The sequence below is a fragment of the Coloeus monedula genome, assembly GCF_965178545.1.
Source record: "Coloeus monedula genome assembly, chromosome: 12".
In the NCBI taxonomy this organism is placed as follows: domain Eukaryota; kingdom Metazoa; phylum Chordata; class Aves; order Passeriformes; family Corvidae; genus Coloeus; species Coloeus monedula.
In genome coordinates this window covers 2,080,508-2,095,431 of record NC_138792.1, presented here as the reverse complement: position 1 = coordinate 2,095,431, position 14,924 = coordinate 2,080,508, and the positions used below count along the sequence as shown (strand labels likewise).

The 14,924-nt window shown below is 39.2% G+C and overlaps 1 protein-coding gene across 1 annotated transcript; it reads right to left on the bottom strand.

Moving 5' to 3' along the window:
• Positions 1-1,164: 1,164 nt before the first annotated feature.
• LOC309577476 (homeobox protein CDX-4-like) lies at positions 1,165-8,856 on the bottom strand (the record flags this gene model as incomplete). Its single annotated transcript, XM_082289538.1, has 3 exons — positions 1,165-1,371; positions 3,314-3,459; positions 8,427-8,856. 3 exons carry the CDS (start codon positions 8,854-8,856, stop codon positions 1,165-1,167), a joined length of 783 nt encoding a protein of 260 aa, XP_082145664.1.
• Between the last annotated feature and the right edge of the window lie 6,068 nt (positions 8,857-14,924).

The following is a 14,924-nucleotide window of genomic DNA, read 5'->3' as shown; positions in this document are numbered from 1 at the left end:
TTGGGGATTTTTTTAGTGCTTCGGGTTTTCTTTCTACTTTTTCCAGACTCATCACTTGTCTTTCAGATACCATTGCTACCTTCTCACCTGCCAACATGGAGCAGTAATTAAAGCAAACCCCACTGTGATCATGTCCTTAATTTGAGCTCTTTCAGGAGTGCACATGACATGAACATTCCTTTTGTGACTGTGCTTTGGGGCTGCTCAGCTGCAGGTAACTGCTTCAAAATACCCTCTCAGCTACTTCGGGATAGTTGCTGCCTTCAGCCCCAAATAATTGTCAGGTATAAAATTAGTGGCACCAGACTGCTCCTGTTTCACTTCAAATGCTTAAAGACATCAAGCAAATGCTTTATTTGCTTTTTGGTGGTTTGCTTGTAGTAACAGTTCCGTTTCCATTCCATTTGTGTTCATATTTTTGAGCAATAATATGTGCAGTCATAGAAGATCGGGGTAATGCTTATCTTCCAAATTATCTGGCATTTACTAATGTGCATGAGAAATTTCTGTGTTTCTTACACTGGAACAAATCTTGGCAGGTTTGGTATATTCTGTACCTGTAACTATTGCTCGAATACAATTCCATGGGGCAGAGTTATTTGTGTTATTTAACTAATGCAGTATGTTTGTATAGCAACATTATTATGTTCCTTGAACATTTAAAAGTGTTTTAAACTGTTTTGCTGTTTTCAAAAAGTTGCATTCTTTTCAGTCCATTTAAGTGTAAATATTTATTAACATCTACGGTTTACTCTAATTATATAAATGGTACAAACCACACACACCCAGCTTCTTATATTTTCTGCAAAAGGACTGTATTTTATAATCTGTTCTCTTAGTTTCCTGGGTATATGTATGATCTGACTAGAACTACATGTACTGAATCTTCATCGGTATCATTCTTTGTGTCAGTGTCTGAAGCAAATTACCTGCTATCAAAGATATTGAGAGATGAATCTTAGCAGCACAAGGTCCCTGAGATTTTTGCAATAATTAAAATATTTTGGCAATAGGCTCAAGTTTTCTGCTTAGAAATCAGCACTCTGAAGGCAGTTAAATGAAAATGGTCCCTTGCAAAGTTGAGTTTCCAAGGTGGGGGATGGCAGTGGTGGAGAAATCCATTCTTGCTTTTTCTTTTTTCCTGTTTTGTTTTTTTCCCTCTGTTCATTCTGAAACTATGACTTGATGAATGTCATTAGGCTGTAATCCATTTATTCCATGTGGTGGTGGGAACAGAGAATTTGACAGTTCATTTGGACTGAGTGAACCAGAGTCGCTCTGAGCTGAGCCCCCGCTGCCATCAAACTGCGAGATTTTCTTCTTGATCATTTTTCTTTCTTTTGCTCGGCGATTCTGGAACCAGATTTTCACCTGGGGTGTTATAAATGATACCTGATTAATTCAAAGTGCTAGTCAACTTTTTACCATAATTACAGCAATGGAAATGTAGGTAAGTTCAAAAACACTATTTAAGAACCTGAAAACCCAAAGCAAGCAAACAAAAAGCCATGAGGAAAAAAACCCCAATGCTAAAACCCAATGAAAAAACCCCCCACAAACCAAAATACTGAATTTGTGCAGTGAAAAGTTTTTGTATTTTTCTGTATTAATTTTTGGCATAATAATCAATGGAAAATTGATTATTTCTTTCTTGATTTCTTTTTCTCCTGGGCAGTGTAGAGTGAACTTGCTGTGTTATATTTAGGAATACAGAAATCAATGAACTCATTGAGACTCAGAGGGTGCAGAGTTCATTATCTCAGCTTTGCCAGTGGCGTGTGTCATAATTTAGGAAGATGCAATTATGGATGAATTTTGAAGATTTCTTTATTATCTATGTTACAGATTAATTCAAAGCCAAGTAGTGAGGGTTCTTTTATTTCATTTATGTTGTGAGTGATTTTTGTGTGTGCATAAATTCTTATGCATTTTTAAAGTTTTGATTATTTTTATTACTGGAATATATATTTATACCTGTATTTTACAGATACATATGTACTGTTATGTGTATAAATAGATATATCAGCATTACTTAAAGACAGTGAATTTCCCAAGCTCATTGTGCAGGTGAAAGACTCTTATCTGTTTAAAATCTACTTTAAGTATCTCTATTTTTTTCCTTATGTGAAAATGTGAATGAGTAGGAGCTTCTGTTTGTGTTTTCCTTCTTGGTAATTGTGTTCTTACTTTACTGTAGTTGTTACAGCCTTTAAGGTGTGTTGAATACAATATGATATAGAAAGTTGTACCCTTGCTTTGTATTAAAAATCTCAGTGTTTTATGTTTCTTCTTATTACCGTACTGGTATTGGCATGAAGAAGCATTTAGCTTTGTCTGTCCTGTGGAAATGCAGATAAATTATGTATTTTGTCTACATTATACTTGAAGGAACTTTACCAGTTAAAAATGGGGTGGCATTGGGAGCAGCAGCTCTGTAAAAGGAAACTGCTGATTTTCTGCAGGATCGCTGGTGACTCCAGGCATGTCTGTGTTCTAAATCAGCCAGCTTGCATAACATTAAGGTGGAGGTTTCCAATCTTTCATAATTGCAGTTCTCTGAAAATTTTCCAGTGCAGCTCTATCCTACTGTGTGGCAAACTTTAGTCCATCCGTGAACACAGCTAATGTAACTGTGCTCTGCTCAGGAGACTGGCTTTATCTAGGACAGAGATTAAATATGTACTAGATAGGAGTGAAGGCAGAGCTGCTTTCCAAGGAAGCAATGATCCAAGTATGCACTTGAACGTTCCCTGGATGGATAGTCTTGGCTACACATACGTATGGCAAAAAGAGATCCTGACTTGAAAATCCAAGGCTGTAAAACCCTCCTGAATATGCTGAAATCTGACTGAGGAAGAATGTGGCCTGTGGCAATATGTTTGTAATAAAAACCCCATAGCTATCTCATTGGATTGACCTTGAGTTTTAACTTTCCTGTCTTCCAGCTGAAATATAGCAAATGCCTTGGATTTTTTTGCTGGCCATTATTTGGTGTGATTTCAAGAAGAAATAATATTGTGAATGTCACAGCTATTGGGAACATAGCTAAGATCCTATTAAGCTGGACTGTTTAAATTCCAAGCTAGTAAGCTAGAATGTAAGAATAACTATTTTTTAAAGTATGAGTTAATTTCTAAGGTTGAGTTCCCTATAATTGGAAGGCTCTGTCAAATGAGCCTGTTGGTAACTGTGGGTTTGTGTAGTGGATTCTCTGTGTGTCAGGTGCAGAGGTGCAGGAGGTGGCTGCTGCTGTGTCTCCTGGCAGTGGCAGTGTCTGGGCACTGTGGGCACACCTCAGGGCTGCTCTCTGTACCTGTCTTTCGGAGAGTCCCAGGTTTGCTGCGAGTTCTGACTTCCTCCTGATTGTAATGTATCTGTTGCAGTGAAATTCCTTCTCTAATTCCAGTCTCTGGTGATCTGTGTAAACAACTCGGTACTTTTCTTTTGTTCTTGTTTTACCTGGTTAGGAAAGAAGTATTATTCATATGTTGAGTTGGATTTTCCATAGCAGCTTGCAAACATCTCAGGCATTTCACAGACATTAATTAAACTACAGAATACTTGTATGGGATTGTTTGCAGTGGTACAGAGGAGGAATATGAGGTGCAGGGTGAAGTGAGAGAGTATTGGTTACCATAACTGTCTTTCCCTCTTTTTTTCCCTCTTTCTGTAAACATACATTTAAATGTGAAGCTCTTAAGTGATAAACACCCCAATGCATCTTAAATAATTCATAGCAGTGCATAACTGGTGCTGGCTATATTAATCTCAAAGGGGTTTCATTTTAGTGCTCACTGAAGTGACTTCTGTGTCTATGAGAGCATAAATACCCAGGATTTCAAGACTGAGCTTCAGTCACAATTCGTTCAGTTGTACCGTGGCCTAATTCTTTATCTGAGTTTTTAAAGATTGTTTCTCTAGCACAAAGATATGTCTAGCTAGAAATGCTTTTCCTTTCTTGTGTGGCCATAGGATAAACTTAGAAGTTCAATAATAATTTTATTTACTTTTTCAAAAAGGTCCAGTCTTGCAAGGTGCTGAGTGCCTGTAGGATATTCCTGAGGGTACTCTGTGCTGGGCTTCCCTTTAGAGTTGGAGGCACTTGACAATTTGTAAGATGAGGCAATAAAATCTTGTAAAAGGATTTCAGGATCATCCTCTCTCTAATGTATAAAAGAAATATTCTTAGATATATTGGATAAATACTGTTAAGAGAAGCATTACCAAATGTTTAGAATGTATCTCTCATTTAATATAATTTTTAAACAATTCTTCATGTAATAATAATCCAGGGAGATCAGTTTTCAACTTATTTGTTCTCCTTTGCACTTTCAACAGCCAACTAGATAGTTTTTCTTTTTTCTTCTGATCTTCCCAGTTTTTTTTGATGTGAGTTTTCTGGGACAAACTGTAGGACAAAGACTCCTTTAAAGTGGTTCCCTAAAATCCATTGAGGTGTTAAGATGAAGCACACGCCACACAAAGGAGCGACAAGGAGATCTTATCAAGAACCCCTTTCACATTCAGAAACACAAGCCAATTGGTTTGGAATTTACAAGCCCTAAACAAATGTCAGACGCTTTCATCTTAGCAGAGGAAAAAGAGACAGAAATAGATGAAGGAATATTTTTTCCTCAGTTCTCTTTAATTTTGGACCGACACTGAGGACAGACCGGGATATTTTTATCTGAAGGTAGACATAGCTGAAGTACGCATAATTAGGGATATTTTCCCAAGTCCTATGCCACTTCAACTTCCAGTATAGAAGATTTTCCTGCCTAAATTTGCAGGACTAAATCATCCAACTAAGTTTACTTTTTTCATGGTACAAATCGTTGGCTTTGAAATATTTGCCTTCAGTGATAGTTCTAATGCTAACAATAGTATAGATATTCAGGTTCCTCGTAAACTGAGGGCTTAGAGGAAATCTTTGAAAACAAGTTAAAATTCAACGAGGTTATTCCGGCCTCACTATAATCAGCAAATATAACCATGATTTGAGGGGGTGGAGAAAAGGAGTAGTTTTCTCCATTCCACTTGGTCATAAAATTCACAGAGCATTTCTTCTGAAGACAATAAAGCTGGGAGAAGGCCTCTTTATTTGCTGTGAAAATCATCACCCTTTCCGGCAATATAACTCCTGAAGAAAAGAGGGAGAAGGAAGAGACAAGACTGCATATCAAAGCAAAGTGAAGTGTTAAAAGGGTCTGTTGCCTCAATATGACAGATAGGCCTCAAAACCTCAGACAATGTAGGCCAGTGGAAAATAGATGTCACAACTAATTTACAAAGAAAAATAAATTAGCATTAGAGCAGGGGCCTGGCCTTTTTTCCTGCTTTTCTGTTTTGCTTTCTGGTTGTGTTTCTGCTGTGCTGTAATCTGAATTACTTGTACGTCCCTGCTTGTTTAAACAAAGACAGAAAATGTGTTGGCTATAGTTTTAAAAAAAATCCTGGGGCTGAACCTGTAACAAACGAAAATCATGTTGTCCTTTTGTTTAGTCCTGTTAAAGTCCCTTCCCTTTCTGAGAAGGGTCACTCCTGGATGAAGTTTCATATGCAGTTTTAAAACCTTTTTCTAGGCCCTTTAGATACCTTTTCAGTAAGTTTTATGCTTTGAAGGTTTTCTTGCTCTCAGAAAATACACATCTTACCTTGTTGATTACACAGGGTTTAGAAGTTAATTTGAAGTTCTACTCCAGCATAACTGAAGTTGATGGCAGATTTTATAATAGATTTTTAGTCAAACCAGGATCAGACTGTCAGGAATTCTTTGGATGTTCTTTTCCTCACTTGCATGGCCTGACTGGGAAGGTCTCTACCAAGCCCACTTTCCATGTTTGGTTTTTTAAAAATTTCTTACAGCCTTATATATTTGAAATGTCTTTGTGTTTGAAGTAAAAAAGGGTTTTGTTCTGAATATACAGTTTTACACTCTTTTAGTCAGAGGATGTATCATTTCAAATCACATTTTATCTGTTGAAAGAACAGAGTACTTCTGTCTTTGTGATGTTGTTTCATCCTGAAGATTGACTTGATCAGGTAAATTTTCATTTCACTTTACCTGCAGTTGAATTTTTTTTCCTTGCATCAAATGCTAAATAAGGATATTGAATCAGAATGTAGTGTGTTTAATAGAGTCTACACAGAGAGGAAGCAATTCCCACTGACATCTCACTCAAAATAATTCCTGCTGTCTTTAGGACAGTGTTTCAGGAGGATCCCTCCTTTCATTAGATGTGTTGTGATTTCTGTTACTCCCTTCTGCTCACGTACATTGGTGTGTGTACACACCACTGGTGAAGTTAAGGACATACACATGTTTATGCACAGAAATATATTTGTAGAGTTTAGGGCTGTAATTCAGGGATTTTAAGGCAATGAACTTTATTAAGCAGTGGTAACATTGAAGGAGAGGAACCAGTAGCTACTTTGATAACACAAATAATATTATGGCAATAAGGAAAAACAGCAAACAACAGTGTGTTTCAAAGAGGGGTTATAATGGCATCAAGTCAGTTTTCTTCTAGAGAAAACATTGATAAGGTGGTACAGAGCAGTCACATGCTTAATTTTAGCCTTGTAATTTATTTGTATTTCCTTCCATTTATCACATTTTTTTCTGTGACAGGATTAAAATTTTACGTTTTTTTTAAAAAACACCAATGAAAGGCCAAATCTTTTTGGTACTTTTCTTGTTTTGCACGATTACCACATTTGTGCTTTACTCTCACCATCTCTCTTTTTAAGGTGGGTTGATGCCTTGAGCTCACTTCTGTGAAGTCCTGAGCTGTTTTTAGCACTTCAAAGGATTGGGTTCTAGGAATGCACAGCCTCAGGACATGCAGCTATTGATGGGCTCTGTTCCACCTGTCCCAAATGGTTCATAAAGTACTTCAGAATGTGTGTAAATTCTGTGTAAGCACTTTTCAGACTAGAGATGAATTTAGGCCCAAAATTGTGTCTCTGAATTGCAAATATATTTTATAAATTTGGACAAGAGTGTGAGAAACCTCTCAGGGTCTTCCAAGACTGTTCAATAAGTGTGAAGCAAGGATTTAGATTTTTAAGTCTGCGATATTCTTTAATAATCTTATTCTTTAAGAATGCTATACATGTAAAATTCAGTGCCTACATGACACAGACAGGGCTGCCTCATTGACATTCAGTAGTCTCAGCTGAATTTGATCTACACTCAAGTCTTGCATCACTTCTACACCTGGCAGTCTCCAAGGATGTTAATGAAGTTACTGGGATTTACATGAGTATACAGAAGGGGGGAAAGCAGACTGAATCTGCCTGGCTTTGAAGGCCTTTGTGGAGGCTCCAAGTGGAAGGACAGCATTGTGATATCCTAATGTTCACCAGGCGTTTTATATTTAGTAACAGAGGCAAAACAATGTGTGTCTGCTTTATAATTAAGAAACAATTACCAGGCTAATTTTGCTCCTGAGTAATAACCATTTGAAGGCGGATTCTCTCTGAAGCAGCAGTGGTGATTTTCCCTGTCTTCTAAGATTGCTTCAATTGTAATTGCTCTGCTTTCTTTCGAGCATTTTCTTTGATGCTCCCTAACACACACTTACTACTTTTAACCTTAACAACAGATTTATCAAACCTTTCTACACCCCTAGTTTCCACCTTGGGAATATACATGGAAAGGTTCATCTGGCAGGCAGCTTGTGGCAAGAACAGGCACATCAGTGAGTGGCACTTGCAGGAAAGAGATTTTTAATTGTGTAATTGAGGAAGCTGAAAAATTCTGGCGTGTAAGAAAAGTAAAACTGATGTGAAATTAAATGAAGAAGAAGCTTAACCAAGGAATTATGTGCTCTGCAAACAAAATAGTCTGTGCTGATCGTTTGAGACAGATTGCTTCTCTGGGAATTTTTTCTACTCACCTAATAAATCTGGGTAGAAAAATATGAGACACAGGAAAATTGCAGAAAATTGCATAATCACTGCAGTTAGATCAAAGTACATAGTTTTCTTTATAATTACTGAGAAGTCTGTAAGGTTTAAAAAGATCAACCTGATTATATATTGATATCTCCCCTGCAGCACAAAATAACGATGTAGTATTTCTGTCTGTAACTGTTAAATGTTGCTGCATTGCTCCATAACACTTTCATGATTATCATGTTTTTCACAGAAAATGCTTTACAGAATGTTCCAACAGGGATTCCTGGAGCTGAGCTCCAGCCAGGTCAGCCACATCAGCCGTTCCACTACAGCAACCACATAAAGCCTTTATGGGAGAAAGTGAAACTAGCACAAATTTAGTTAAAACTGCATTAAACAGCAGTAGGTTAAATAAATGTCATAAATGACCCACCAACCTATGTGCTTCAAGTAAAGTTAATTATTTCTAAGCTCAGTGATAGCAGAAGATGCTTTCTGAGGTTGGAAGTTGAATTTGCACTCACCAGCAGCATTGGTTTGCACCGTTTTCCTCATCCACTCATAAGAGCTGTGCCTTTGGCTGTTGGGAGAGATTTGCTGGGCATTAATTGTATCTACAGGAGGTAACCCCGCAGCGGCGGCGGGATGCAGGGAGCTGTAATCAGCAGAGCTGTAGGAGCCCTGGCCAGGGGACGAGCCATTGATGTGGGCAGCAGCCACGGCGCTGGAAGGGCCTGGGCCGTAGGCGCTCCAGTCCTCCCGCTGGGGGCCGTAGTGGGAGCCCCAGGCTGCCGCCGGCTGCCCGTGGGTGTCCAGGGCTGGCACAGGGTGGTATCCCATGTAGTCGGAGTAGGCTGGAGCAGACACGAAGTTTTGCACGGGCAGGTTGTTGTTGGCCCTGGCAGATCCTGGGTACATGCTGGGCTCCTTATCCAAGAGCGAGCTCACGTACATGGCTGTCCCAGACTGTAAACACAGCGTCACAACATCTTGTTCCTCAGTGTCTTCTTTTACTGCTCAAAAATATTTGTGTTTGGTTTTCTCTAATAATGCCACTCTGCTTGGAATCTTCTACTTCATCCTCTTTTATTATCAAGTGTGTTACCAGGTGCTGGTGGTAATGGTTTACCAAGATCTTGTCTGACGTCAGCCCAACTGCCTGCCTCATAATTACATTTACATTCAAATGAAGGGCTGACCAACCCCACCTTGCTGCTGGTTCTGGTGCTTTCTCTTTTAGAGAACTTTTATCTATCCTACTATCCTGCCCTGATATTCAACAGCAATCCCAGTCCTGTAAAATGATGCAACAGTTGCTCGGATTTGTAACTTAAATAGTTAAGTAAATAGACCTTTTGAAAAGAAATTATAGTGGTATCTATAATAGCAATGTTTAACATTCAAAGGATTTGTGTCCTTTATTTTGTCATGTATTATCAATCAACAAATAAATCTGTTACTCTCTTAATTTCTCATATACTGAAAAAAATTATCCCTTTTAGTCTTTAACAGATACAGTCAATTTGAATAATTGTAATTCAGTAACTTCAAAATACAGAGTGCCTTATAAATAGCATGTCTTGAGTATAACTGTCTCAAAAATGTTCCTCTCATTGTTGATGTTTGTAAGTGGTTTTCCAGAATGGGAGCCTTTAAGGCTGAGACTGTAAGACACATGTTCACACTCTCCTCATACATAGTGATTTAAGAGATCCCTTCATCTTGTGGCCATTGCAAACTGATAAATTTTAAAAAGCAGACAATAAATCTTCCTAACAAAGATGGTGCCAGAAGTACAAAGAAAATGACTGTAAAAAGTAGGGAAAAAAGTCTTTGATTAGGCCCAGGAATATTGTTGGCTTCTGTTTCAAAACAACCTTTATCTGCCTGAAAGGAGGCTGGTTCCTTCCTCTGAGGCTGCTGCTGTCTATAGTCTGCTTTCCGTGGTGGCAGCTTGGGCCAGGGAAATCAGCAGGGAGAGACATCTGGGTTGTTAAGTTTGTGGATCAGCAGTGTCCCGATGCTGCTGTGTGACACACGGGTTCTTCCTGGCTCAAAGTTCGTGTCCCTCTGAGAAAAATGATTCTGAAAGTGGTTTTATATCCTGTTACTAAGAGCTTGTTATTAGCACGGCGAACTAAACCACACCCTAGGACTTCAGAATTGCCTCTCTGAGTTGTGTAGCTGCAATTTGTGGAGCGAATTCACTGTATTTTTATTTTGGATGGGTTTCTTTGCAATGAGCTATTTGTAAGGGCTATGCTTGCAAAAGAGGTGCAAATTACAATGAGTTGTTTCCCTTTACAGAGGTGTGGGTTTTCATTCAGTATCCTTTGTATTTTGACACTACTCGTATTCACACATCCCTTCTAATTCCAGCACTAAAGGATTCTAAGTGTGTACTTACAGACAGGAAAGATATTCCTCTTCTCTTTGGGACTGCGCTTTTTAGGGAAAGAAATTTTACTGAGGAGTGTAGCAAAATCTTTGTAACTTGTTTTGCTACATTTACAGAATTCTGCATTGAGCACTGGGATCCTCAGAATGTTGATCCTCAGAAGTTGCATCATGGGATAGGACATGGGAAAAATAAGATCTTTTGTAATTGGTGTACCCTTATAAAAATAGACATTAAAATAAATGGAAAGAGACTCTTATTCCCTTTATCTTGAAAGACAAGGACCTGTAACACAATTTTTGAGAACCCACAGACTTTTTAGTACTGAATGTCATTCAAATTAAAGAAGATGTGTTTCCTATGTCCTTGGAATGTTTAGCCTGTTTGTGAGCATTACACCCCAGTTAAATTCCCATGGATTGCTGAGTGTTGTGCAGAGCTGTCACTCATAGGCAGATCCACAGGAGGGGAAAGTTTTGGCTCCATTGACTGCATCTGCAATCCAGTGACAGGGGACATTGGCTGCTCAGAGATTTCAGCTCAGACCCATTGTTTGACTTCCCCCAAACACACCATTTTCCCATCCCTGTGAATGATGTAATTTCATATTCTGCAGTAGATGATTGTAACATTTTTAATCTCTGGTGTTCCTCTTGCTTTATGGGATATCTGTGCACGTACCCCCCACGATTTCAGTATCACTTAATCCTATTTTTTGTATCTCCGAGCTTTATCCTTTATTCTCTGTTCTTCTTTTATCTTTTGTTTATGCTCCTCCTTTCCCTTTCTTGTTTTGCCTGTTCCATTATCTGAATTTTCTTCAGATCTATTTCGATTCTTTCCAGAACAAAATTAGATCAAGATACTCCGATGGCAATTTGCTACACTGATTTGATATCAGTTAACAATAGTAAACTTTGAATAAGGCATTTTGTTTAAAAAGATTTACATAGCAGGATAAGATTGCTGGGCAGGACTGCAGATTTTTAACACCAAAGTGAGAATGAGATAACTAAAATGGCAATGTTCAAATGATCTGCACCCTGGGTCTGATGTCTCCTATTTTGTGTAGCAGAGTAGGGTGGAAATATTAAAAAGGAGCAGTACCTTTGCATGTTGTTGTGTAGTTTGAGGATACCAAAATGTTTGGGTTGGTGTTTTTTGAGAGCTAATTGACTGTTAATCTGAGTCTGCCTTTCCAAGAATAATTTCTTAGGCCATGCACAGCTCCTTCCTTCTCAGGCCCAGCACATCAGCAGCTTCAGAGCCACAGAACCGCTGCATCTTCAGCGCAGTAACTTAGGCTGCAGTTCCACAGATGTTTCTGGGGGGCATGGCTTTCAGGGAATACAAAAAAGAGGGGAAAAAAATGAGCTGCCATTGCGTTGGGCTCTGTGGGGATGGCAGTGAGTGGAGCAAGGGCTTGGCGTGCTGCCCGTGCCTGTGTAAAGTGCTGGTGGAACACGGGCCCTCTCCGGACTCTCTGGGGTGGTGGGGGAGTGACAGCAGTTCTGAGGCAGTGGGCTGGACATCCGGAAATCTCAGCCATCTGGAGTCTTGTATTTGTACCTTTTTCTGTGGTGGGTGGTAAAGGCAGAGCAGGACAGATCTGTGTGGCACCAGCAGCAGGAGGGCTGTGCTCTTTGGCAGACACTGGAGAGATGGATTGCCAGGAAAACTGAACTCCAAGGTTGATTTTTTTCTCCACCTGTCCAAATGCCGTGTGTAATTTATCTACTAGACCAGTGTCCATGGGAGTTGTCTCAGTGGTCGTTAACGTGAGGTTTTACGTGTGTTAAATCAAATGTACTTTGAGATCTTTGGGGAAGAAAATTTTCTAGTTTTCTAGCAAGTGGTTGATGAAAAACTATCAATAATAAGTGTGGTGCTCACCGTTGGAACTCTAAAGGTTTGTTTGTACAGGCAGTGGAGATGGTGCACTATTGTATATGAGCTGTTCTAGAGAGCAATTCCAACCCAGTAATAATAACATAATCACAAACGTGCAATTAAGTGTTTTAATGACAGCTATTAAAACTGCAATTTCGGAGCTACTGGTAGTTTAAAACTTGCCTGTACAATGATAACTTACATTAAAGGTGTTTACAACTCTGATAGTTTTTATTAGGAACCCTTCCTCATAAAATGACTCTTCCTTTTATGTGGAGATAAGAAGACAATAATCTGTCTTTGAAGCGTGAAAATGATGTGAAATCTCTCTTATTTTGGAGAACCAAAAAGCAGGTGAGCTTAATGTGCCCCTTTGTGGCTCAGGTGATAGGAGTGGGTGTTTGTTTTCTTGCCTCCAGATGACCACTCCAATAGCACTGCGGGCTTAGGAGTGCTTCTTGCCCGTACCTTTATAGCTGCATGCTCGGAATTTCATGGGAATGGCTGCCGAAGGACTTTGTTAGGGAACTCTGTATTGCTGGTAGTTCTAATGCAGTATTTTCCAGGTGTTATTGACCCTGTATTCAAGCTCGGCTTTGCATGCACATTCATTCCTCCTAAAATTCTTAGTCAGCTGTAAGAATCTTGAGGAAAGGTCAGTCAGGACATGGTTTGCTGTCAGCTGAGGGCATTTCTGTTGGGATAAAACTCAACTAGTGATGAAGGAAGGTAGATGGGTTTAAAATTTTAAAACGCAGCTGAAGAGGTGGGTTTTGCTGTTGCTGAAGCTTCTACAAACACAAAGCTTCTGAAATTTTTTTTTGCCCTTTTTAATTGGGTTTTTTAATATACAGAACCCTACTTAGGTCTCATTTTCAGGGCTTGAAATGTAAGCATGTGCTAAGTTGCACGTGGCAGATGCAGCACAGCCCAGAGAGCTGAATGAGCACTGCTGAGTGAGCTGTTCTCACTTGCTGAACTGAATCTTCTGGGGAAAAGGAAGAAGGGATATAGCACAAATTTCAGTTCTGCCCTGTGTCTCTGATCCCTACTGAGGATTTGTTTTTCATAAGGGAGCAACAGAAGAAATAAAGATGCCAGCTGTCTGTGAAGCCTTCCTCAGTGGTTTTGGGTTTAATTTCATGCTCTGAAGTTTTGGTTGTTAAGAAATCCTTTTGAAAAATGATGAAAAGTGGCTGGTAGAGAGCTGATTGTATTTACCCTTCTATCTACTCCACTTCTGTTTTTCTAACTGCTGCTTAAAATGGCTTATCTCTAATTTCTAAATGTTAAAATGTGTTTTTTTAATATATTTCATGGATAAGCTGCATCAATTTTGCCAGGAAGGAATGGTCTGAAGCTAAAGGAGGGTCTTACTGTTCGGAAATAAAAATAATTTAACTTCTGCTTCAAAATCAATACTGACAGAAATAAGAGCATTCCTTACTGCTCCACAAGCAGCTTGAATTCAGCAGGAGTTACAGAGCCTGTGTGTGAACCCCAGGGTAAATCAATTCTTTAGCAGAACCATGAAAAGGAACAGCAAATCCTCTACTGCCATCGATTTCGTTCCTTCCTGAGCAGTGCAGGAAGTTCTATCCTGCCCAGGTGTAGCTGGGTGGGACTGGTGTGCTCCCTGTGAATCCTCCAGGTGTCATTTGGTGTGGGGTTTCTTGCAGGAGGTAACAAAGGAATCAATTGCCTTCCCTCTTTGCCTGGCACCCGCAGCTTTACGGTGCTGGCAGCCTGGCATTTCTGCCCCACACATTTATCTCTGGGATTACTGCCCATGTAAAGCTCTCCCACCTTAGAGGGACTGTTTGTTGTGGCTGAGACAACAAAGAGCATCCAGGTCCTTAATTAAGCCTCTTCATTTATTGTGAGACATTTAAGAGCAGGTTTTTTTTTGAGAATTGCAAGAATTTGTGCTCTTCGGGTATGAAAACAGCTGGCAAACATTTTCATCATAAAATTTGTGCCTATTTCTTTACCTGATGAGTTTTGCACAATTTTGTGTCCAACTAACATCCAGTGCCATCTGAAATGTGAGTCATTTGCAGGGACGTGTCATTTCAGTGCCCCTGGACTGCCCCAGCAAACCAAACAAGGGAGCTAAAGCAGGAATCTGCTTTTTAATTTTTATGATAACATCCACAATTAACATATGTCTTTGAATCTCCTCCTTGGGTAGAAGGTGTCACATACTTGATGCTCTCTCCTCTGTACCCTAATGATTGCATAATCTCTAAGCAATAATTGAAGATTTTGTTTAAGAAATATCATTTTGAATTGTATATTTTGCTTAGTTGCAAGAAGATTTGGTAGAAGGGGCTCTTTGCTCTACTGCTTGATTTTTTTGTATCATATAGATCACAATTCTTGCTGGAAAATGGGGTCTAAAGTTTAGTGAATTCCTCTGAAAATTGGATATTCCTTGGTAGTTCTTTTAATCACAATTAGGATTAAGGGCTTAGATATTCCTGTGATGTAGCCTAAGGTATGCTTTTCTTCTTCAAGGCGCTTCCCTAACAACCAATCAATCTTCACAGTACTCTGCTTTAGTGTCCTGAGTTTTCAGATGTGATAAAAGTGATGAGTTATTTGATATACCCAAAGTCAGGAAGAAAGTGAGTATTAGCCTGAGGATGGCACCAGTATTTCATAACCCACAGTGCTGGACCCAAATAATTTCAGTTGATTTGTCTGCAATTTTCTGTCTCTCTTATTTTTATTT